The sequence below is a fragment of the Callithrix jacchus genome, chromosome 6 (genome assembly GCF_049354715.1).
Source record: "Callithrix jacchus isolate 240 chromosome 6, calJac240_pri, whole genome shotgun sequence".
Lineage (NCBI taxonomy): Eukaryota > Metazoa > Chordata > Mammalia > Primates > Cebidae > Callithrix > Callithrix jacchus.
Genome location: NC_133507.1, coordinates 124,517,854 through 124,544,733, shown reverse-complemented (window position 1 = coordinate 124,544,733; position 26,880 = coordinate 124,517,854). Strand labels below are relative to the sequence as shown.

Below are 26,880 nucleotides of genomic sequence, written 5' to 3'. Positions count from 1 at the left end.
CAAAAAAAGGGGTTCTTTGCATGGAAAAGAATAATTTCCATGTCCTTTGCAGGGATATGGATAGAGCTGGAGGCCATTATCCTTAGCAAACTAACAGAGGTACAGAAAACCAAATACTACACGTTCTCACTTGTAAGTGGGAGCTAAACAATGAGAATACATTAACACACAGAGGGGAATAATACACACTGGGGACTTTCGGAGGGTAAGAGGATTCGGAATAACAACTAATGGGTACTAGGCTTAATAATTATCTGGGTGATGAAATTATCTGTACAATAAACCCCCAAGATACAAGTTTACCTATGTAACAAACCTAGATTTGCATCCCTGAACTTAAAATAAAAGTTAAAAAAATGATTTCATTCAGGATATTAATCTTCCTGTCAATTAAACCAAGGTATTTGAAGATTTTAATATAACTTTACATCAAGTAACACATATCAAGTACATTTTTCTTTGTTTTCTCTGTTCTGAGTTTACATATGGTCTCAGCTGGCTTGGCTTTACCCCAAAAAACAAAAATTAAGGTCCATGCTTCTAATAGTTTCATTATGATGATGTAAGAAACAGAAGAAAATTCCTGTGCTGGGCCGGGCATAGTGGCTCATATCTGTAATCCCAGCACTTTGGGAGGCTGAGGTGGATGATCACTTGAGGTGAGGAGTTCAAGACCAGCCTGACAAACATGGTGACCCTGTCTCTACTAAAAATACAAAAATTAGCATGGTGGCACACTCCTATAGTCCCAGCTACTCAGGAGGCTGAGGCATGAAAATTACTTGAACCTGGGAGGCAGAGGTTGCAGTGAGCTGTGACTGCACCATTGCACTCCAGCCTGGGTGACAGTGAGACTCTGTCTCAAAAGAAAAAAAAAAGGAAACAGAAAACTGCTGTGTTGGAGCCATCTTCTTGAGTTGGTAGGAAGTTAGATCTAGTATAGGAGTGAAAAGATGGGGAAGCATTTAATTGGGAGCATAGACAGTTCATAGTAATAGGAGGGAAGGTGAAATATAAGGGCACAAACTTAGGCAGATAGGCAGGGTGGTGTGGAAGTTAGCTTGGGATTGGTTTTATTTTTTCAATGAAACAGGCCAGGTGTGGTGGCTCACATCTGTAATCCCAGTACTTTGGGAGACCAAGGCAGGCTGATCATTTGAGTCCAGGAGTTTGCGAAAAGCTTGGGCAACGTGGCGAAACCCTGTCTCTCTGAAAAATACAAAAAATTAGCTGGGTGCAGTGGCCAGTGCTGTAATCCTAGCTACTAGGGAGGCTGAGGCAGGAGGATCACTTGAGCCTGGGAAGCTGAGGCTATAGGAAGCCAAGGTCACACAATTGCACTCCAGCCTAGGAGACAAAGTGAGACCCCATCTTTTAAAAAAGGCAAAAAAAAAAAAAGAGGCCAGGCGCAGTGGCTCATGCCTGTAATCCCAACACTTCAGGAGGCTGAGGCGAGCAGATAACTTTAGGTCAGGAGTTCAAAAACAACCTGGCCAACATGGTGAAACTGCATCTCTACTAAAAATAGAAAAATTAGCAGGGCATGGTGGTAGGCACCTGTAATCCCAGATACTCAGGAGGCGGAGGCAGGAGAATTGCTTGAGCTCAGGAGACATAGGTTGCAGTGAGCTGAGATAGCATCACTTCACTCCAGCCTGGGAGACTTTGTCTTAAAAAAAAAGGCCAGGCAAGGTGGCTCACGCCTGTAATCCCAGCACTTTGGGAGGCCGAGGTGGGCGGATCATGAGGTCAGGAGTTCAAGACCATCTTGGCTAATATGGTGAAACCCTGTCTCTACTATAAATACAAAAAATTAGCCGGGCGTGGTGGCACGCACCTTTAGTCCCAGCTACCCAGGAGGCTGAGGCAGGAGAATCACCTGAACCCAGGAGGCGGAGGTTACAATGAGCCAAGATCATGCCACTGCACTCTAGCCTGGGTGACAAAGCAAGACTCCATCTCAAAAAAAAAAAAAAAAAAAAGAGGCCAGGTGCGGTGGGGCTCAGGCCTGTAATCCCAGCACTTTGGGAGACAGAAGTGGGCAAATCACAAGGTCAGGCGATCAAGAATGTCTTGGCCAACATGGTAAAATCCCATCTCTACTAAAAATACAAAAACTAGTTAGGCATGGTGGCGTGTGTCTGGAGGCTGAGGCAAGAGAATTGCTTGAACCCAGGAGGTAGAGGTTGCAGTGAGCTGACATCACTCCACTGCATTCCAACCTGGGCAACAGAGTGAAATTCCGCCTCAAAAAAGAAAAGAAATAGAGGCGAGATTGATTATGAGGTCAGGAATTTGAGACTAGCCTTGTCAACATAGTAAAACTCTGTTTCTATTAAAAATACAAAAATTAGCCAGGTATGGGGGCACATGCCTGTAGTTCCAGCTAATTGGGAGGCTGAGGTAGGCGAATTACTTGAACCCAGGAGGCAGAGGTTGCAGCGAGTCAAGACCATGTCATTGCATTCCAGCCTGGTTGCAGCTGGAGTGAGACTCTGGCTCAAAAAAGAAAAAGAAAAGGAGATTTTTAGTTATTGGTGAAGACAGGAGATTTAAAGATAGGGAAGGAGTGAAAAGTTATCTAGAGGATTAGGTGAGTGAATGCACCAAGTGATTTCCAGACACCCCACTTAAGGTTCATAAATTTAAAATGAGACTAGTTAGTATGGCTGTGTTCTTTCCTGCCTGTATGGTTTTTGTTTTTCAGCTGTGTGGGTTTAGGGGTGTAACTGACAGAGCACTGAATTTAATAAGAATTGGGGTTTTCTAGATGATTATGACAAAGGGGTACAGCGCAAAGGAGTTGAAGGCATATGCAAAAGAGTGGTTACAGTAACAGACCATGGAACCTAAACCTTTTTTTTTTTTTTTTTTTTTTTTTGTGAGACAGGGTCTTGCTCTGTCACCCACACTGGAGTGCAGTGGCACACTCTTGGCTCACTGCAGCCTCTATCTCCCAGGCTCAAGTGATCCTCCTGCCTCAGCCTCTTAAATAGCTGGGACCAGGGACCACAGATGCTCACTACCATGCCTAATTTTTTATTTTCATTGTTTTTAGAGACAGGGTCTCACTATAATACTCAGGCTAGTCTCAAACTACTAAGTTCAAGCAATCCTCCCACCCCATTTTCCCGAAGTGCTGGGATTACAGGCTTGAATCACTGTGGGGGCCACAAGCTTCTTACATCATCAGTTTTTTCTTCATGACTTGACAGCCCTCATCAGTACAATGTAATTTCTCCTACCTCTTTTTTTTTTTTTTAACATAAATGACTTGATGGAAATTTCTCCTACCTTAAGAGTCCCTTCACCTTACTTCCCTCTCTAGCTACCAGCCCCCTTTACTACAAAACTCTAAAGAGCTGTCTATACCTGATATCTCTGAATCCACACCATTTAGTTCATCACCTCAATTACACTGAAACTGCTCTTTTTGATTACAAATGCAGCAGTGGCTCATGCCTGTAATCCCACATCATGGAAGGCTGAGGCAGGAGGATCACTTTAGCTCAGAAGTTTGGGACTAGCCTGAGCAACATAGCGGGACCCCATTTCTATAAAAAATTTAAAAATTAGGCTGGGTGCAGTGGCTCACACCTGTAATCCCAGTGCTTTGGGAGGCCAAAGCAGGCAGATATCGCTTGAGAGCAGGAGTTCAAGACCAGCCCAGCCAACATGGTAAAATCTTGCCTCTACTAAAAATATAAAAAATTAGCCAGGCGTGGTAGTATGTGCCTTTAGTCCCAACTACTTGAGAGGCTAGGGCATTAGAATCACTTGAACCTGGGAGACAGAGACTGCAGTGAGTCGAGATCTTGCCACTGCACTCCAGCCTGGGTGACAGAGCGAGACTCCACATCAAAAAATAAAAAATAAAAATTTTAAAATTAGCCAGGTGTGGTGGCATGCGCATGCAGTCCCAGCAACTTGAGAGGCTAAGGTGGGAGGATCGCATGGGTCCAGGAGTTTGTTACGATGAATTATGATGGCACCATTACATCCAGCCTGGGCAAGAAAGTGAGACTCTGCCTCTTAAACAAAACAAAACAAAAAACAATTATCAATATCATTAAATTCTTAGGTCTTAACTTGACCTATCTGCAGCATTTGACTTAGCTGATTATCCTTTCCCGCTTAAAACATCTGGCTTCCTTCTATTTTATGTGGTTCTGCTCCTCAGTCTCCTTTACTGGCTCCTCTTTTTCTCCTCAACCATTAACATTGGAGAATCCAGGGTATGGTCCCTGGACCTCTTCTCTCCTGTATCTAAATCATCTGGGAGATTGCAACCAGTTCTCCTAGCTTTAAATACCATCTATACATTGATAGCTCCCAAATACATATCTTCAGCCTGGACTTTTCCCATAAACTCAAGACATATATTCTACCTCTGAGGGTCTGCATTTGCTGCTCCCTCAACCCGAAATGCTTTCTCAGATACCTGAATGGCTTGCACCTTCACCTTCTTCGAGTCTCTGCTCCAAAGTCTCCTTAGCTCTTGGCCATTCTACTTTAAAATAACAATCTACCTATCCCCAATTTTATTTCTACCCACAATCCTCTGTTACTTGTTTCTATTGTCTGTCCCCCTTCTTTAGAAAATAAATTCCAGGTGTCAGGAATTTTCTGTCCAGTTTGTTCACAGCTGGATTCCCAGCACATGGAATCGTAACTGGCGCATATCTAGTGGCAAGAATAAACGGTGTGCTTCTATGAGCTGATCAAAGAAGAATATTATTTTAAAATCACCAAAAGTTCAAGAACCACTAAAATTGTTGTTTCTTAGAAAATAAGATTTCAGGGAGTCCCTGATTGTGTAGTTGCAAGATTCCAGTCTAATCCATTTACCTGCTCGGAAAAGAACATTTAAGATGTATGGTCAATTCCAGCAGTTCAACTTTCACTGTAAAACCACCACCTTGCTTTGTAGAACGGCTTTTTTTTTTTTTTCCTTTTTTCTTTGAGACGGAGTCTCGCTCTGTGGCCAGGCTGGAGTGCAATGGCGTAATCTCGGCTCACTGTAATCTGTGCCTCCCGGGTTCAAGCAATTCTCCTGCCTCAGCCTCCCGAGTAGCTGGGATTACAGGCACATGCCAGCACACCCAGATAATTTTTGTATTTTTAGTAAAGACAGGGTTTCACCTATCTCTACTAGGTGAAAATACGAGGGCCAGGATGGTCTCGATCTCCTGACCTCGTGATCCAACCGCCTCGGCCTCCCAAAGTGTGTAGAACAGGTTTTAAAGGCAGCTCCTCAACCATCACCGCTTTTGTTTTCAGACCCTCACTCTCTGGCTGATGGAGGCCAGTGGGGAGAGGAGAACAGGCGGCTCGGAGAGGCAGCAGCGGCCGAGGAAAGCTCGTGCTCGAACCAGCAGCGCAGCGCTCTCCCCGGGAGGAGTATTTGTCCCCAAGCCCCTCAGAGAAACAAGACCCGGACCTCGAGCACTTTGGATTTCAGTCAGGATAGATCGAGGGACAGATGGAAAGAGGAGCGACAGAAGTACTGGAGAACCCTCAAGAAAGAGGAAAGAAGTGGCGTGCCCTGGAGTCTCCTCACTGACACACTGGGAAATGGAATTTGTGCTTGTCGGAGTTACTGCCAAAAAGCCACCCAAAGTACTTGAGAGCCACCTTGGAGAGTGGTGCTGGATGCCCGTCAAGGTGAGGCCCGCCCGCAGCCGCGCGGGCTTTTCCTCGGCAGCTCTACGTCCGCCCGAATCTGCGCCAGAAGGGTAGCGGCGCAGTCTACGTTGCTCACTGCGCTCGGCAGGCGCGCCCGGAGGGGTGTCACGTGACGCCGGGTGCAGTCCCTGAGCGGAAGCCCTGGAAGGATCATGAGCCCTTCCCTCAGGCCCGTCCCCTGCGGCCCGCAGCAAGCAGGTCGGCCTGGATGTGGGTGACAGAGAGGCCAGGGCGGCGCCTGAGGCCCCAGAGAACCAAGATGACGCTTACCGGGTAGAGGTAGAGCACCGCTCCCACCAACGCAAGCAAGAAGGTAACGGCGAAGATCGCGAAGTCCAACATGGTTCTTCCACCCAGGAAGCCACGTCTCAGATCCGCCGCTCCGGCAGCAGCGCCTCAGCCTGGCCCAACTTAAGGCATTAGCCTGTGGGCGGGGATACCCCGCGAGACCCGCGAACCATTGGGCCGCCGGGGGCGTGACCGAGGCCTGCGGCAGGCTCCGGTGGAAAGAGCAATGGATCGCCGAGGAGCCGGGGAGCGGGTTCCTGTGCGCAGCAGGCAGAGGCTGAGGCCGCCCAGCGCTAGCCTCCACCCCAAGGCGGGGATTGCGGTGCACATGATTTCAGAATACGCCCGCGACTTGGGACCTAGTTGCTGGCGAAAGCAGACCCCAAATAAAAGTTAGGAGTTAGCAGTGCTCTGTCCGCCGAATGGATTCAGAATTAAAACCTCTAAACCAATAGTTTTCGAAGAGTGGTTCTAGGACCAGCATCAGCGTCGCCCGGGAACTCGTTAGAGATGCAGATTATCGATGCTGGGCGCGGTGGCTCCACCTATTCCAGCACCTTGGGAGGCTGAAGCAGGAGGATCGACACCAGAGTGGGCAACATAGCGAGACCCCCGTCTCTACAAAAAAAAAAAAAAAAAGAAGAAGATCAAATTAGCCAGGCGTGGTGGCTCACTCCTATGGCCCCACCTACACTAGAGGTTGAGGCTGGAGGATCGCTTGAGCCGGGGAGGCGCAGGCTAAGCACCACTGTACTCCAACCTGGTCGACAGGGCAACACCGTCTCAAAAAAACAAAAAAAAATGTGGATTCTTGATCCCAAGCTAGACCTATTGAATCCAACACTGAGGGGCGGGGTGAGGGGCGTACAACAATCTGTTTTAACAAAGCCCTCCCGGGGACACCGTTAGATAAATTTGAGTAAAAACCACCACTGATCTAACAGGGCCAGGGAAGTGACTGGGAGTAAAACAAGAGTAGATACTCCTTGTTTTGCAGAATTTCCGTCTGAAGTACTAGTAAATGTGGTTCTTTGACACTTTCTGGTGAGCGGAGGCTGCACACTGTTCAGATTTCCTTGCTGTTAGTTCCGACTTTCGGTAAATTGCTTGAGTTTTCTAAGCTTCCATTTCCTTCTACGTAAAACAGTGAAAATAATACCACACGGAGTTGCCTGTAGGTTAAATTACATACTTTATGAAAAGCACTTAGCACAGCTAGCAAAACCGAGTAGGTGCTATCTACTTCAGTATTTGGCATTTGTTGCCATGGGCATAAAATATCCTAGGACTCCTATTTCGTATGGCTCAGAAGTTTTGACATGGCTAATGAAATACAAATGCTACTTACTAGTGCTCCTTTTAGTGAAAGCGTCCTAAAAGTATGTATAGATTTTATAGCTTTAACAATATAAAATGTCAAGCACAGGAAGCAATTTGGCAAGAGAAATTCCAGATTGTATTTTACAGCTTCTATGATAAATGACTATTACATAAGCAGGAAACATACCTCGTTGAAAATGCCAACTCTTTTGGCATCTATAGCAAATATAATGAAACATGCTATTTAATATTTCTCTTGCAGAAATTGTATTTTTAAGTCTTTCTCTGCGTATAAATGTGCTTTGAAATGTCATATGTTCAAATTTCATTTTTAAGTCTCTTGTTTGGAATTTTAAAGACATTTCTTGTCAAACTGATGTTCCCAACAGGTTTTCAAAACAGTAAGCATAAGACTTTTTGTTTTTTTTTAGACAGTCTCGCTCTGTAGGCCAGGCTAGAGTGCAGGTGTGAGATCTCGGCTCACTGCAACCTCTGCCTCCTGGGTCCCAGTTTATACACCCTAAAAGCATTTTAGTACTCCCTAAAAGCATTATATATTATAATATATATATATCTCCTTTCACACATGTTTTTATCTTGACTAAAGGATTAAGTTTCTGGCATATTATAAATATTCATGTTTTGGGCTGGGCGTGGTGGCTCAAGCCTGTAATCCCAGCACTTTGGGAGGCCAAGGTGGGTGGATCACCTGAGGTCCAGAGATCAAGAGCATCCTGACCAACTTGGAGAAACCCTGTCTCCACTAAAACTAGAGAAAATAGCCGGGCATGGTGGCGCATGTCTATTGTCCCAGCTACTCAGGAGGCCGGGGCTGAAGAATCACTTGAAGCTGGGAGGCGGAGGTTGTAGTGAGCCGAGATCATGCCATTGCACTCCAGTCTGGGCAACAAAAGCAAAACTCAGTCTCAAAAAATAAATAAATAAAATAAATAAGTAAATATTCACGTTTTGAAATTGTTACAGCTTTCTTTCAAGTGTATGAAAAAGAATTTAAATAGTGATGTGATAACTATTGTAAGACTTTAAAAAAACATACAAGCTTGACCAGGCGCAGTGACTCACACCTGCAATGCCAGCACTTTGGGAGGCTGAGGTGGGCAGATCACTGAGGTCAGGAGTTCAAGACCAGCCTGGCCAACATGGTGAAACCCTGTATCTATTAAAAATATGAAAATTAGCTGGGTGCAGTGGCACGCGCCTGTAATCTCAGCTTCTCAGGAGGCTGAGGCAGGAGAATCACTTGAACCCAGGAAGTGGAAGTTGCAGTGAGCCAAGATGATGCCACTGTACTCCAGCCTGGGCAACAGAGTGAAACTGGAAATGGTAGCATGTGACTGTAATCCCAGGTTCTCAGGAGGCTGAGGCAGGAGGATCACCTGAACCCAGGAAGCAGAGGTTGCAGTGAGTCAAAATGACACCATTGCACGGCTTGTGCAAAAGCGTGAGACTTTCTAAAAAAGAAAAAAAAAAGATGGTGGGATAGACGGCTGTTTCTGACTGCAGAATAGAGCTTATTAAAAGAAAAAAAAAACAAGTTTTAGGCCTGACTTTCCAACATAAGATGGTGTAGATGAAGAACCAGAAGGCTTCCATTCTTCTCAAAGAATATTTTGTGGCCAGGCATGGTGGCTCACACCTATAATCCCAGCACTTTGGGAGGCTGAGGAGGGAGGATCACCTGAGGTCAGGAGTTCAAGACCAGCCTGGCCAATCAGGGTTTCACATTACAGATGTGAGTCACTGCACCTGGTCAAGTTTGTGTGTTTTTTTAAAGGGTGAAACCCTTTCTGTACTAAAAAGAAATACAAAAAATAGCTGGGCATGGTGGCAGGCACCTGTAATCCCAGCTACTAGGGAGGCTGAGGCAGGGAGAATTGCTTGAACCAGGGAGGCAAATGTTGCAGTGAGCTGAGATCATGCCACTGCACTCCAACCCGGGCTACAGAGTGAGACTCTGTCTCAAAAAAAAAAAAAAGAAAAAAAGAATATTTTATGCAGCTACAGGGCACATGTGGCTGAGTCAGGCCCTAAAATCTAATTGTGCAGGTAGTAGAGTTATAATGCCAGTTAAAAGCAGAATCTTGCCAAGTCTTATTCTAAATTAGGAAACTATTTAAGAGGGAATAGGACTCTGAGATCAGGACATTTGGTCGGAGAAAGACAAAGCCGAAACCCCAAGTCCCAATGAACCTTTCTTGCTGATGGGGGAGTGGGCCTATCTTCCCTGTCTGAGGAAACTAACTTCCCTCACATGAAAGTCTTTAAGAAACTTCTTTTGGGTCAGTTACATAACAAGATAGTGCCCATTATCCTGAAGAAGAATTCCCATTTCTTCTCATTATCTCCAGGCAATAAAGACTGATAATAATAAAATAATAAAGGTAATAACAGACTGTCGGCAATAAAAACAGCTAAACCATCATAGTCCAGGTAGACAATTACCAGTTCAGTTCCTAGAGAACAGTGGCACTGCAAGAGAAAGGGGACAGGTGATGGAGCACAGCAGGGTGGGTAATTTGTCACTCACAGTTTACTATTGCCAGCACATGGTCATAAAAAACAGAAGACATTTGGTTGGTTCTATTACTGTTTTAAAATACTCTACTCATAATGCCTGAACCTGGAACAGAACATTGGCTTATACATCAAAGGAGCAATAAGACCTTGCTAATTTGTAATAGAGGAATGCTAAGAAGCATGTATGAGAATGGGTATTTAAGGAAAACAAAACATAAAGGATGGTAAGGGCCAAATTTATTTATATGGTTTCATTCACCCAGAATTTGGGAAGTCAATGTGTTAACTTGACATATTAGTCCATTTTCATGCTGCTGAGAAAGGTACCCAAGACTGGGCAATCTACAAAAGAAAGTGGTTTAATGGACTTGCAGTTCCACGTGGCTGGGGAGGCTTCCCAATCATGGTGGCAGGTAAAAGGCATGTCTCACATGGTGGCAGCCAAGAGAACTTGTGCAGGGAAACTCTCCTTTATAAAACCATCAGATCTCATGAAACTCGTTCACTATCATAAGAATAGCATGGGAAAGACCCCCCCCAACTATGATTCAATTACCTCCACTAGGTCCTTCCTATGACACATGGGAATTGTGGGAGTTACAATTCAAGATGAGATTTGGGTAGGTAAACAGCCAAACCATATCATCACACCCCAGGCCCCTCCCAAATCTCATGTCCTCACATTTCAAAACCAATCATCCCAACAGTCCCCCAAAGTCTTTTTTTCCCCCTGAGATGGAGTCTCACTCTCTTGCCTAGGCTGGAGTGCAATGGCACAATCTTGACTCACTTCAATCTCCTCCTCCTGGGTTCAAGGAATTCTTCTGCCTTAGCCTCCGAAGTAGCTGGGATTATAGGCATCTGCCACCATGCCTGGCTAATTTCTTTTTGTATTTTTAGTAGAGACAGGGTTTCACAATGTTGGCCAGGCTGGTCTTGAACTCCTGACCTTGTGATACACCTGCCTCAGCCTCCCAAAGTGCTGGGATTACAAACATGAGCCACTACGTCCAGTCATCCCCCAAAGTCTTAACTCATTTCAGCATTCACTCAAAAGTCCAAAGTCTCCTCTGAGACAAGGCAAGTCCCTTCTGCTTATAACGCTGTAAAATCAAAAGCAAGTTAGTTACTTCTTAGATACAATGGGGGTGCAGGCATTGGATAAATACACCCATTCCAAATGGGAGAAACTGGCCAAAACAAAGGTGCTCATGGCCCCATACAAGTCCAAAATCCAGTGGCGCAGTCAAATCTTAAAGCTCCAAAATGATCTCCTTTGACTCTATGTCTCACATCTGGGTCATGCTGGTGTAAGAGGTGGGTTCCTATGGTCTTGGGCAGCTCCGCCCCGTGCCTTTCACAGTACAGCCTCCCTCTTGTCTGCTTTCATGGGCTGGAGTTGTGTGTCTGCGGCTTTTCCTGGTGTGCAGTGCAGGCTGTCAATGGATCTACCATTCTGGGGTCTGGAGGACAGTGGCCCTCTTCTCAGCTCTACTAGGCAGTGCCCCAGTGGGGACTCTGTATTGGTGCACCCACCCCATATTTCCCTTCTGTACTGCCCTAGCAGAAGTGCGCTGCCCATGTAGCAAACTTCTGCCTGGACATACAGGCCTTTTCATACATCCTCTGAAATCTAGGCGGAGATTCCCAAACCTCAATTATTGACTTCTGTCCACCTGCAGGTTCAACACTATATGGAAGCTGCCAAGGTTTGGGGCTTGCACCCTCTGAAGCCATAGCCTGAGCTGTACCTTGGCCCCTGTTAGTCATGGCTGGAGCAGCTGGGATGCAAGGCATAAAGTCCCTAGATTGCACACAGCAGAGGGACCCTCGGCCAAGCCCAGGAAAGCATTTTTTCTTCCTAACCCTCCAGGCCTGTGAGGGGAGAAGCTACTGCAAAGGTGGAAACATTTTCCCCATTGACTTGGAGATTAACATTTGGCTCCTCGTTACTTATGCAAATTTTTGCAGCAAGCTTGAATTTCTCATCAGAAAATGGGATTTTCTTTTCTATCAATTGGAAAACATGCTTCAGGATATTATCTAGGAGAAGTTCCTTAACTAGCAAAGCAGGCCAACATTCAAATTCAGGAAATACAGAGAACACCACAAATATATTCCTCAAGAAGAACAACCCCAAGGCACATAATCATCAGATTCACCCGGGTCGAAATGCAGAAAATAATACTGAAGGCAGCCAGAGAGAAAGATCAGGTTACCCACAAAGGGACGCACATGAGACTCACAGCAGATCCCTTGGCAGAAACCATACAAGCCAGAAGAGAGTAGGAGTGAATATTCAACATCCTTAAAGAAAAAACTTTTCAATGCAGAATTTTATATCCAGCCAAACTAAGTTTCATAAGTGAAGAATAAACAAAATCCTTTACGGACAAGCATCTGCTGAGAGATTTCATCACCACCTTCCTTACAAGAGCTCCTGAAGTAAGCACTAACCATGGAAGGGAATAACCAATACCAGCCACAGCAAAAGCATACCAAATTGTAAATATCATCAACACTACAAAGAAACTGCATCAACAGGCAAAACAAACAGCTAGTATAAAATGGAAGGATGAAATTCATGTATAACAATATTAGCCTTGAATGTAAATGGACTAAATGCCCCAATAAAGACACTGGCAAACTGGATAAAGAGTCAAGACCCATCAGTGTGCTGTATTCAAGAGACCCATCTCATGTGCAGACACACATAGGCTCAAAATAAAGGGATGGAGGAAGGTTTACCAAGCAAATAGAGAGAGGGAAAAAAAGCAGGGGTTGCAATACTAGTCTCTAATAAAATGGACTTTGAACCAACAAAGATCAAAAGGAACAAAGAAGGGCATTACATAATGGTAAAGGGATCAATGCAACAAGAAGAGCTAACTATCCTAAATATATACACACCCAATACAGGAGCATCCATACACAGAAAGCAAGTTCTTAATGACCTACAAAGAGACTTAGACTCCTACATAATAATAGTGAGAGACTTTAACACTCCACTGTCAATATTAGACAGATCAACTAGACAGAAAACTAACAAGGATATCCAGGACTTGAACTCAGATCTAGACCAAGTGGACCTAACAAACATCTACAAAACTCTCCACCCCAAATCCAAAAAATATACATTCTTCTCAGCACCACATCACACTTACTCTAAAATTGACCACATAATCTAAAGTAAATCACTCCTCAGCAAATGCAAAAAAAAAAAAAAAAAAAAAAAGGAAATTATAACAGTCTCTCAGAGCACACTGCAATCAAATTAGAACTCAGGATTAAGAAACTGACCCCAAACCACACAACTACATGGAAAGTGGACAACGTGCTCCTGAATGACTATTGGATAAATAATGCAATGAAGGCAGAAATAAAGATGTTCTTCAACACCAATGAGAGTGAAGACACAGCATACCAGGATCTCTGGGACACATTTAAAGCAGTGTCTAGAGGAAAATTTATAGCACTAAATGCTCACATGAGGAGTGAGGAAAGATCTAAAATTGATACCCTAACGTCACAATTAAAAGAACTAGAGGAAAAAGGTCAAATTCAAGAGCTAGCAGAAGACAAGGAATAACTAAAATCTGAGCAGAACTGAAGGAGATACACAAAAAACCCTTCAAAATTCAATACATCCAGGAGGTGGTTTTTTTGAAAAGATCAACAAAATAGACCACTAGCCAGACTAATAGAAAAGAGAGAAGAATTGAATGGATGCAATAAAAAATGATAAAGGAGATATCAACACCAATTCCACAGAAATACAAACTACCATCAGAGATTACTATAAACACCTCTATGTATATAAACCAGTAAATCTAGAAGAAATGGGTAAATTCCTGGACACTTACACCCTCCCAAGACTAAATCAAGAAGAGGTGGAATCCCTCAATAGACCAATAATAAGGTCAAAAGTTAAGGCAGCAACTAATAGCCTACCAACCAAAAAAAATCCAAGACCACATGGGTTCACAGCAGAATTCTATCAGAGGCACAAAGAGGAGCTGGTACCATTCCTTCTGAAACTATTATAAGCAATACAAAATCAGGGAATTCTCCCTAACTCATTTTATAAGACCAACATCATCATGATACCAAAACCTGGTGGAGACACAACTAACAAAGAAATTTTAAGGCCAATATCCATGATGAACACTGATGCAAAAATCCTAAATAAAATACTGGCAAACTGAATCCAACAGCACATCAAAAAGCTTATTCATCACAATCAAGTCGATTTCATCCCTCGGATGCAAGGCTGGTTTAACATATGCAAATCTATAAATGTAATCCATCACATAAACAGAACAAATGACAAAAACCACACAATTATCTCAATAGATGCAGAGAAGGCCTTTGACAAATTCAACAGCCCTTTATGCTAAAAACTCTCAATAAACCAGGTAGGTATCAATGAAACTTATCTCAAAATAATAAAAGCTATTTGTGACAAACCTACAGCCAATATCATACTGAATGGGCAAAATCTGGAAGCATTCCCTTTGAAAACTGGCACAAGAACAGGGGGGCCCTCTCTCGCCACTCCTATTCAACATAGTATTGGGAGTTCTGGCCAGAGAAATTAGGCAAGGAAAAAAAGCGGTATTCAATTAGGAACACAGGAAGTCAAAGTGTCTCTGTTTGCAGACAACATGATTGTATATTTAGAAGACCCCATGGTCCCAGTCCAAAATCTCCTTAAGCTGATAAGCAATTTCAGCAGACTCAGGATACAGAATCAATGTGCAAAAATCACAAGCATTCCCATACACCAGTAACAGACAGAGAGCCAAATCATGAATGAACTCCCATTCATAATTGCTACTGAAGAGAATAAAATACTTAGGAACACAACAAACAAGGGATGTGAAGGACCTTTTCATGGATAACTACAAACCACTGCTCAAGGAAATAGGACTCAAACAGATGGAAAAACATTCCATGCTAATTGTTAAGAAGAATCAATATCAGGAAAATGGTCATACTGCCTGAAGTAATTTATAGATTTAATGCTATCCCCATCAAGCTACCATTGATCTTCTTCACAGAACTGGAAAAAAATTACTTTAAATGTCATATGGTACCAAAAAAGAACTTGTATAGCCAAGGCAATCCTAAGGGGGGGGAAAAAAAAGGCTGGAGGCATCATGCCACCTGACTTTGAACTATACTACAAGGCTGCAGTAATCAAAACAGCATGATCCTGGTACCAAAACAGAGATATAGACCAATTGAACAGAGCAGAGGCCTTGGAAAGAATGCCACACATCTACAAACATCTGATCGTTGACAAATCTGACAAAAACAGGAAATGGGGAAAGGATTTCCTATTTAATAAATGGTGTTGGGAAAACTGGCTAGCCATATGCAGAAAGCTGAAACTGGATTCTGTCCTTACACCTTATTCAAAAATTAACTCCAGATAGATTAAAGATTTAAACATAAGTCCTAACATCATAAAAACCCTAGAAGAAAGCCTAGGCAATACCATTCAGGACATAGGCATAGGCAAGGACTTCATGACTAAAACACCAAAAGCAATGGCAACAAAAGCCAAAATGGACAAATAGGATCTCATTAAACTTAAGAGCTTTTGCACAGCAAAAACAAAAACAAAAAACAAAACTATCATGAGAGTGAACCAGCAACCACAGAATGAGAAAAAAATCTACCCATCTAACAAAAGACTAATAACCAGAATCTACGAAAAATTTAAACAAATTTACAAGAAAAAAACCAACTCCATCAAAAAGTGGGCAAAGGATATAAATAGACACTTCTCAGACATTACATTTATGCAGCAAACAAACATATGAAAAAAAGCTCATCATCACTTGTCATTAGAGAAATGCAAATAAAAACCACATTCAGATACCACCTCACACCAGTTAGAATGGCAATCATTAAAAAATCAGGTGACAACAGATGCTGGAGAAGATGTGGAGAAATAGGAACACTTTACACTGTTGGTGGAAGTACAAATTAGTTCAACCATTGTGGAAGACAGCAGGGGAATTCCTCAAGAATCTAGAAATAAAAATACCATTTGACCCAGCAATCCCATTGCTTGGTATATACCCAAAGGATTATAAATTGTTCTATTATAAAGACACATGCACACGTATGTTCACAGCTGCACTGTTTACAATAGCAAAGTCTTGGAACCAACTCAAATGCCCATCGATGACAGACTGGATAAAGAAAATGTGGCAAATATACACCATGGAATACTATGCAGCCATAAAAAAGGATGAGTTCATGTCTTTTGCAGAGACACAGATGAAACTGGAAACCATCATTCTCAACAAACTGATACAAAACCAAAAACCCAAATGCTGCCTGTTCTCACTCATAAGTGGGTGTTGAACAATGAGAACACATGAGCACAGGGAGGGGAACATCACACACCAGGGCCTGTTGGGGGGTGAGGGGGATAGGGGAGGGATAACAGAGGGTGGGGCAATTGGGGAGGGATAACATTAGGAGAAATACCTAATGTAGATGACAAGGGAATGGATGCAGCAAACTACCATGGCATGTGTATACCTATGTAAAAATCCTGTACAAACTGAACATGTACTTCATTATTTAAAGTATATATATGTATATATAGAGTATATATATGTATATGTAAAATGATTGCCAAGTAATATTTGCCTAATATGTGGACCTGTTTTAGATGAAGAAAGTCTTCTGATTGTTACTTCTATTAAACATTATTTGTCCTCCCTCTGGGTGGGGGGAAAAATTTGGAAGCAACAGAATTCAGCCCATAAGCATATCCAATTAATTTTTATCTGCTGTCCTGGGTTTCTGGCCTGACAAATGATGGAACACAGACTGACACAGGCCATAAGGAAATCTATTCAAATTAATTAAATTATGACTGTTGGTCATTGAGATTTTAAAGCAGGGTTAAGACATTTGAATTTCTGAGATAAATTATGTCCTATTTCATACACCTTTTTTTTTTTTAAGTCCATGACCTGCTGAATGCATACCTCTTTTACAAAGCTATTTTTTTTACCATCTTTAGAGACACTGATATATTTTTGTTTCTTTGGAGACAGCATGAACACACATACACCTAAAAGCCCTTAAAAAAATAAAATAAAATACATCCAAATCATTGCAGCCTCTGTATGACGGTGGGCAAAGGAGTGGTCAGAGGGTGCCTGGTTCCAGGACAACTTCAGACTGGAGACTGACTGAAGGGTGGGAGCAATGGGCACTGATACCCAGGGAGGAAGAATGTGCAACCACAGGGTGCAAAGAAGAGTGACAGGGGATCTGTGCCACTTTGCATGGAGGCATGGGAGGCTGGTCCAGGTCTCAGGAAGACTCCATAACCAGCATGGCCAACAGGGGTTAAATGAATATCTCTTGGCTGGGCACTGTAAAAACACTCTTTTCACATATATTTTCAACAAGCCTAGAAGGCAGATACTGTTTCTGTCCACAAGGAATGAAGCAGTTGGGCAAGAATAAAATCAGGGCTTGGGTGTGTTTTAAAGCATGCCTGAAAATAGATTAGACACAAGTCAGACTTACGGAAACAAATGAATTTGCAGAGAAGATACCCAAGGCTAAGGCTAGAAGATAAAACACTGGAGTAACCAGATATTCTGCCAGCCAGACTGTACCTCTGCATCCCAGGGCTTTGGAAAAATCCCGAAACTGAGTTCAATCACCTACGAAATAGGGCCATGACACAGGCCCCACCCCCTTGGTTGAGCACCCAACATATCCAGGGGCTACACATAACAGATGTTAATATCATTCCTGAAGCCAGTGAAATGTAACAGTTCCAGTGATCGGAGAAGAGGTTCATGCAGCCAAGAATGACGAAGGCCAAAGGAATCTAATGAAGGAAACTGAGGGGAAACTGGACTTGACCAGGAGAAGATGTGTGGCAACATGGAACCAGCTCTTATAAATAAGTGACAAAGAACAGCAATCTGACACCGGAGGAAATTGCAAATTGTGTGTGTGGAGGAGGCACAGGCAGGATCCTTGCAGGCAGGAAGTGCCCCGGATTGTTCTGGGAGCGCTGCCTGCACCATCTCACCAGTGGCCCCACTGGCTTCCCGAGAAACTGGCAGTGAGAACAGGTGATGAGTGCAGGTGCTGCCTGTGAAGGGGTGTCCCCAGGACGCACACCGGTCTGTCTGCAGATAAGGCTTATGTTACTAACCTGGCCTGAAGAAGGATGTGCATCCAGAGAGAAGCGTAGTGGATACACAGGAAAATGCGTGCCTCCCAGAAGGCTTCCATTTCTACATTTGTCCAGATGAAGGCTGGGCTGCTGCAGAGTTGGTGCCCAGGTCCGGCATCCTACTGTGCTCCAACCTCCAGCCCTTCGCTTTCCCAGTGCAAATGGCATCTGGGGAGCAGAAGGGGTACACAGAGAGAACTGCCTGGCCTCTGGGGATGGCAGGAAAGGCCCCCATCCTCACCCTAAGATTCCTGGAGGCCCAAACCAACAGTAACCAGCTTAAAAGCCAGGGTCCTTAGAATCTGTTTGCCAACAACTTTGAGGTCTGATTTTCTGCTGCCCCTTGACTGGGTACCCCTGCCTGCACATACTCCTGACACTGTGGACACTGGTTCCCTCATTCATGCCGCTGCCCATGTGGGTCCCTGGACCCAGCCACTCATGCTCACCCTAGACTCCACGCCCACTACCTGGCCCCCTGCCCCTGCCCCCGGCAGCCCACGAAGCAGCTCCTTGTACACCCTGTGCACCCAGATCTGCCTGCCTCACTGGCACCTCTCCAAGCTGAGCAGACCCTGGGCTCGACATATGGTGCTCAGTGAAACTGAGTGGAGGAAGGGTTGGAAGAGCAGGAAGGGCAGGAGGCTAAAGGAAGGGAAGCCCCAGGGGCCCTGACCCACCCATCCCTCCCCACCACTGCTCCCTTTAGATCCACACACTGGAGGCAGGTTCATGCTCAGGCCCTGGCTGCTGCCTCCAACTTCAGAAAAGTTTCATTCTGGGCACATGAGGCCATCCTCTACACATACACACACATTCTGGCCACACATACCGTACACACCACACTCACACTACACACACAACATACCATACACACACCATGTATGTACGACATACATGCCACACACCATAAACAACACACCATACACATGCTACACACCCCACAAACAACACATACACACATGCCACACACCACATACAAACACATGACACACACCACAAACCATAGAGACACCACACAGAAACACATGCCACACACGATACCATGCACACACGTGCCACACATAATACACAAATCATACACACACAGTACACACCGTCAACACCACACACATGCCACATACCATTCATACAACATGCACACCACAGACACAGCACACAGATACATACCAAAAACACCCACATACCACACACCATATACACACATGACACACTTCAAACACCATACAGACACACCATGCACACACACACATCCACACGCACCATGCACAGAAACACCTACACGGACACACACCATAAACCCACAACACATTCAAACCCACCCACATACCACACACACAGGCCAAATACTACACACACACACCACCAGACACCACACAGGTGCCTCACCATATAAATACATGCAGATAAACACCACATACCATACAAACATACACCCACATGCCAGAAACCATACACACACAAACACAGCCACACACCGTATGCACTCTCACACATATATGGTATTAGTCTATTCTCACACTGCTATGAAGAAATACTTGAGATGGGACAATTTATAAAGGAAAGGGGTTTGATTGACTCACAGTTCTGCATGACTGGGGAGGCCTCAGGAAGCTTGCAATCATGGCAAAAGGCACCCTTTGACAGGACAGCAGGAGAGAGAATGAGTGCAAGCAGGGGAAATGCCAGACCCTTATAAAACCATCAGATCTCATGAGACGCGCTCACAAGAACAGCATGGGCAAAACCACTCCCATGATTCAACTACTTTCCACCAGGTGCCCACAATACTTGGGGATTATTCAAGATGAGATTTAGGTGGGGACACAGCCAAACCATATTACACATCACTTGCAACACCACACAACATACACAGACACAAATACAATACACACAAGCTACACACCAAACATACCCACATGCCAGACCATACACAGACACGCATCACACACACCCATATGCCACACACACCACAAATACAAAGCACACACTATACACACATGCCACACAGCATGCACACACACACATACCAGACACCACATACAACATACACGTACCCTTATGCCAAACACATCCCACACACCAAACACACAGACATACTACACACCACAGGTACACCCTCAGATGCCACAAACTGAGACCCACACATCAACTCACATACCATGCCCCTGTACACACACACCACACACTTATACATATACCCATACATACCCACACACTCACGCAGCTCCGACTCACACTGGCACCAGCAGTAAGGATACTGTCACATGCTGCGTCACACACAATGGAAATGGGGTGGGGGCACAGCTGAGCTGTAGAGAGCCAGAGTAGCCCACCCCCTCTGGGAGGATCAGCAGCAAGACTGCTGTAAAATTTGGGCAAACTCCAGAGAAGGGAAACCATAATAGGGGAATGTGTATGTCTTGGAGAAGAGCAGTTGGACCTAACAAAAGATAACCAGCTTTCACTGACTTTGCTGCAAGATAGTTGTTAGCTGAGGTATGTTAACTGAAGTATGACAATTATAACCACAGGCTGTTCTGGGTAACTGCACCCTTCCTCTGCTATGTTCTTTGTGAACATATAAAATAAAGTACTCTGAGGCAGGACGGGCTGAAAAGACTGACATCATCAGCTTTTCGGACCACCTGGCCCAGCCATCTCTGTCTATCTGTGTGTCTTTCTTTATCCCCTGCCATTCCCTCTTAGGTCTTTGAACCCTTGTGCAGTGCAGGACACATGAGACATGGTGCCCAAACAGGGACCTGAGCATGGGAACCAGAAATGAGAATAAGTTGAGGGGATGCTCACTGGACCCAGCTATAAAGGATGAGTGGATTGGGAAATTTTTCACCAGGCATTGAGCATGGGCAATTCTTTGTCTAGTGATAGTTCTTTGTATGTGAAAGTGCTGCTCACCCTCCTTAAGGGAAAACGATGTTGTGTACATAAAGAGCAGCTAAGGCCGGGCGCGGTGGCTCAAGCCTGTAATCCCAGCACTTTGGGAGGCCGAGGCGGGTGGATCACAAGGTCAAGAGATCAAAACCATCCTGGTCAACATGGTGAAACCCCGTCACTACTAAAAATACAAAAAATTGGCTGGGCATGGTGGCCTGTGCCTGTAATCCCAGCTACTCAGGAGGCTGAGGCAGGAGAATTGCCTGAACCCAGGAGGCGGAGGTTGTGGTGACCCGAGATCGCACCATTGCACTCCAGCCTGGGTAACAAGAGTGAAACTCCGTCTCAAAAAAAAAAAAAAAAAAAAAGAGCAACTAGAGGATGTTCTAAAATTTGTGCAGTAGATTTGCCCATGGTTTCCAGAACAGGGCACGGTTAGTTTAGCTACTTGGATGAGAGTAGGACAACAGTTACATAGCAAATATACAGCTGAGGGACCTCAGACAATGCCAGTTTATACTTTTGCTATTTGGTCTTTGATTAGGGATGCTTTAGACCCCCAACATGAGGCAGAGAAGTTTAAGAGAAAACAGTTCTTTAATTGTATAAACTGTGATTTTCTTTATTGTGTTGGTGCAGTATTTAATTATCATTTAACCTCAAGATATTCAGACCAACAGGATTGTATTACTGCTCTTTCTAATACACTGAGGGGAGTTGAGGCTATCTCAGCATCTCTTAAAGGCCAGGAGACAAGTGAAAGTGCCGAGGTGGACAAGCTTTCTGCCCCACATATGGACTCCCCTCCACCACCCCAAGACTTACTTAAAACTGCCTCCTCTTTTGAGAAGGAGAGTGATGGAGATGGCTCACAAGAGCCTCTGCCCCCAGAGTATCAACAAAAATTAGAGGATGAAATAACTAGAGAGGGCCGGGCGCGGTGGCTCAAGCCTATAATCCCAGCACTTTGGGAGGCCAAGGCGGGTGGATCACGAGGTCAAGAGATCAAGACCATCCTGGTCAACATGGTGAAACCCCGTCTCTACTAAAAATACAAAAATTAGCTGGGCATGGTGGCATGCACCTGTAGTCCCAGCTACTTGGGAGGCTGAGGCAGAAGAATTGATTGAACCCAGGAGGCGGAGGTTGCGGTGAGCTGAGATTGCGCATTGCACTCCAGCCTGGGTAACAAGAGCGAAACTCCATCTCAAAAAAAAAAAAAAAGAAAGAAAGAAAAGAAAAGAAATAACTAGAGAGGAGCAGAACCAGTGGCCTCAAATGTTTGCAGCTTATAACTTTGATGACCCAAAGCCTAGATGGCAAGGAACATAAAATAACTCCTTTTAAGATCTCCCCACTGCAGGCTGCATTACGTGGGGCAATGGCATGAGGGGAGGATGTTGAGGGGTTTCAGGTTTGCCCCACGCTAGTATGCCCAGATCTTAATAATCGAGGACAGATGCTGAGACAGCATGATCCTTTGTCTTTTAAATTACTCAGAGATTTAAGAACAGCTTTAGCCTCTTATGGATCTACTTCCTATTTGTAATCACTCTCTTGAATGCCTTGGCCAATGATGCCTTGGCCCCTTAAAATTCCTATAACCTTACAAAAGCAATGCTTGGATGTGGGAGATTATCTCAGATGGAAATCTGATTACTTTCATAGGTGTAGCAAGCAGGCTGAGTGTAATATAGCTCATGGTGTGAATATATCTATGAATATGTTAGTGGGTAGTGGAAACTTTGAGCCCTTACTAAATCAGCTTGGCTATCCTTTAGAGGCTTATCAGCAAATAAATATTTATGCTGCATAGCCTTGGAGGACTCTTCCAGCCAAAGGTAAAAAGTCCCAGGAACTTAGCAGAATTGTCCAGGGACCAGAGGAACCATGTGCAAACTTTATTGCCAGCCTGCTTCAGACAGTAGGATGATACAGCTGAACCAGAAGCCTGCAATGTGTTAGCAAAGCAAATGGCTTTTGAAAATGCCAACAAAACATGCCAAGCCATTTTGCAACCTTACAAGGCTAAAGCTACTCAAAATGACTTCATTTGCCTTTGTGCAGATGTTGGGCCAGGGTATGTTGAGGAATTAACTTTAGCCTCTGCTCTTCAGGGTAAACTTCCATGACAATGTCCTAAAAAGAAATCTAGAACTTGTTTCCAGTGTGACAAAAAAGAACATTTCACCTGGGAGTGCAGGGCAGTGAGAGGGGGCCACTGCCCCCTGGAACTATGGGGCTGCTTGTTAGGCACAATATTCTTACTTCTAAAGATTTTTTAGTACTACCTGGAGTTATAAATACTGATTACACAGGTGAAATTTTAGTCCAGGCAAATGGAGATTATTACAAGATTTATGAGCCATTAATGCCACAATACAGCCCAAGGGTGCTCTGCAAACAGGATTACCCACTCCAACTGCTATTCCATTAGATTATCATCTTTTGGTTCTGGATCTTAAAGATGCCCTTTTTACTATTCCCTTACATCCAGATGACCAGGAAGATTTTGTATTCTCAGTACCTTCCCCAAATTTTCAAGCACCTGTTAAATGGTATTGTTGGCAAGTACTTCCTCAAGGAATGGCTAACAGCTCAACTTTATGTCAGTCCTTTGTGACAGTTGCTTTAGAATCTACTAGACAAAAATATAAATGAGCATATATCATTCATTATATGGATGATATTCTTGTGGCACATTCATCTGAAGAAACTTTAAGGCAAAATTTTGGGGGCTTGGAATTGGCCCTCACTCAGTCTGGTCTGATGGTAGCACCAGAAAAAGTGCAAAAATTGGCTCCTTTTAAGTATCTAGGAACAACCATTTCTGATCACACTATGCAAATTCACTGGGACTGACATATTTAAATGATTTCAAAAATTTCTTGGAGACATTAATTGGCTTCGCTCTATGCTAAAATTTACTACTGGCCAATTAATACCACTTTTTACTATTTTGTGGGGTGGTCCTGACCCTACTTGCTCTAGAACTTTAACTTTAACTAAACCAGCAAAACTTGCTCTTAACCAGGTGGAAGAAGCCAGAGCTCAGGCTCAGTTAACTCGCATTAACCCACAACTTCTCTTAGATCTAATTTTCTTACAGACTGCTGATACACCCACTGCAGTGCTGTGACAAAAAGACTCCCCTGTGGAGTGGTTACATTTGGCTAACAACCCACCTAACTCTTTAACACCTTACTATTCAGCAGTTGCTTCTCTAATAGCTAAGGGTAGAGAGCGATGCTATCAGCAAGTACGTGGTAGGAGCCATTCAATGGCTCTCATGGCCTCTGCCTCAAAAGAGATTTTTCAAATATCTGCAATTCTGCAGTGCATGCTCCACCAGCAAAAATATCCTATATCTATTGGACATATCAGATCACATTCAGATCTCTGCTACTTTTGCTCAATTTTTGCGCAACTTTTGCTATTGCGCATACTACAGGCATTCCATATAATCCAACTATCAAGCTATTGTTGAGCGTGCTCACTGCACTCTGAAAACTCAAACTGAAAAACAAGAGAAAGGAGATTATAGAAGAACTCTGGCTACCCGAGTTTCTCTTGCACTATATACCCTTAATTTTTTAAACTGTGATGAATCTGGACATTCCCCCATGGATAGACACTTTGCCACCCAGGAAATTCCTAAGGCATAGGTCCAATGGAAAGACCTCCAAACAGGACGTTGGGAGGGACCAGATGCTGCTATGATGTGGGGGTGGGGTTATGTTTGTGTTTTCCCAAAGGGTGCCAGTTGTCCAGTGTCTGTCCCTGAATGCTGTGTTCATCATAACCACGGACCAGCAGAAATTGGTGACACCCTTGAGGAGGCTGAAACTGAAAGACAAAAAGGAGGGACCATGGAGAAAAAAACCCTACAGTTCCTGTGTTACTAAATGACACATAAATACTTGCAGGAAGAGCTGGAGCTCCGGAGCACTCCCCCTATTATGGAAATTATAATTACACTAGATGGACCACTGACCCTCCTTTGTGTGTCTCCATGAAGGAGCAAACAGATTGTATAAAGGATTTCCAGAGTGGAAGGACTGTGCTAATGCGTTCCCCGTAAACCATAATCTTTCTAAAAACTGGACAATGTATGACCGGTCTTATAATACAGTTAATTGTGTTAGGTACCCAGAAGACACGTCATTCAGAGCGTTCATCAACAACATTCTAACAACAAACCATGAGACTTTACAAAAGGAACTGTGGCGTCTGGTCACTGCCATGGACTATGTCAATTTTTCCAGCATATTCACAAAGGACATTTATGGACTAAAGGCTTGTGTCCTAGCCCTTATGTGATTGTAGCAGGGGAGGCCAATGTACCTCAATATGGAGGGAAATTTCATGTGTCTTGTATAAATTGCAATCTTACTTCCTGTGTATCTACTTATAATAAGGGACAAAGTCTATTGGTGTTGAAGCAGCCTGTATATGTGATGATTCCTGTCAATTTAACAGAAGAATTTTATGAGGACAGGGGTTTGACAGTGTTGCAGCACATGGAAAAAATGTTGTCTTAAAGTAAAAGAGCATTGGAACTGATGTTTAGTATTGTAACATTGATAGGAATTGTTGCCGGTTCTACAGTTGCTGCCATTTCACCTTCCCAAACTATTCAAACAGCCCATTATGTAAATCAATTAACATCAAATGTTTCTCAGCTTATGGCCACTCAGGAAGTTATTGATCAGAGGTTAGAAACCAGATTGACAGCTCTTGAGGCAGCCACTATGTTTATAGGAGATGAGCTGGAGGTGATAAGATTAAGACACAGGCTTAGATGTCACAGTAATTATATTGCTATCTGTGTGACCCTTATAATTTGGAATTATACAAAATGAAATTGGGAAACAGTTAAAAGCAACTTTACGGAGCTCAAGGCTGTTATAATTTAACCATTGACTCAATTAAATTAGATCAGGAAATAGATGAAATACAACATGCACACCTTGATATAGAGGACCCTGCAAAAATAGCAAAAAGGATACTGTGTCAATTACAGGGATTTAATTCTTTTGGAATTCTGAGGCATGCCTTTTGGATGCTCATAATACTTGTTATCTGTCTAATTATTCTGTTTTTGTTATATGCAGCAGTCTATATTTGTGGAAATCCAGACAGTAAGAACTTACAAACTAAACTGTGTCATTTAAAATTACAGGCAGTAAAACAGGTATTAGAACTAGAGGTGTTTGTTCAAAACAGAGGCACACAATATAAGTCCTAGCAGAAGTTGCAGACTAAAGCTGAAATAAGAAATGTGGGTATATATGCTCCTCAGTGACATGTGGTCTAATATTATTTATAAGACCATTAACCTCTAAAAATGATATTGATCATGATGCTGGACCTGAAGGGATGACTGGATAGTCAATGACAGGTAAGATCCTAAGAGGAGAGCAACCTAAGACAGACACATTCACAGTAAGGCCAGCAAACATTGGGGATGTGCCTAGCCAGCAATCCTTCCTGAGGCTTTGAGCATTACCCTACAATGCTGTAAATCTAACTTGCCTTCATTGTGAAAGTAACGCCTGCTATCAAATGCAGCTTGGATATGAAATTCCTGTGTAGTCTGTTTCAATGTACTACACCCTACATGTTAATCATAGTAATGCTTAATGTTGGGCCAATTTTTGTTGTGCTTATATTTACAGTTAAGCGGGAGGTGTAGAGAGTCAGAGTAGCTTATACCCTGCTCTGGAGGGATCAGCAGCAAGGCCGCTGTGAAATTTGGGTGAACTCCAGAGAAGTGAAACCATAATAGGGGAATGAGTATGTCTTGGAGAAGAGCAGTTGGACCTAGTGAAAGATAACCAGTTTTCAATGACCTTGCTGCAAGATAGTTGTTAGCTGAGGTATGTTAACTGAAGTATGAGAATTATAACCACAGGCTGTTCTTG

The 26,880-nt window shown here is 43.7% G+C and overlaps 1 protein-coding gene across 12 annotated transcripts in view; it reads right to left on the bottom strand.

Annotated features, from left to right (window-relative positions):
- Positions 1 to 26,880, bottom strand: part of CYP20A1 (cytochrome P450 family 20 subfamily A member 1) — a 161,191-nt gene that overhangs the window by 46,633 nt on the left and 87,678 nt on the right. For 8 of the 12 annotated variants that reach the window (XM_002749655.8, XM_078328270.1, XM_078328271.1 and 5 more), the window contains exon 1: positions 5,956 to 6,072. The exons of 3 other annotated variants lie outside the window; for them this stretch is intronic. In XM_002749655.8, coding sequence (XP_002749701.1) covers positions 5,956 to 6,027 — 72 coding nt within the window. In that variant the 5' untranslated portion in view covers positions 6,028 to 6,072. Of the gene's footprint in view, positions 1 to 5,634; positions 5,741 to 5,955; positions 6,073 to 26,880 lie in introns of those variants that run through there. One more of the 12 variants, XM_078328274.1, reaches the window with a different exon arrangement.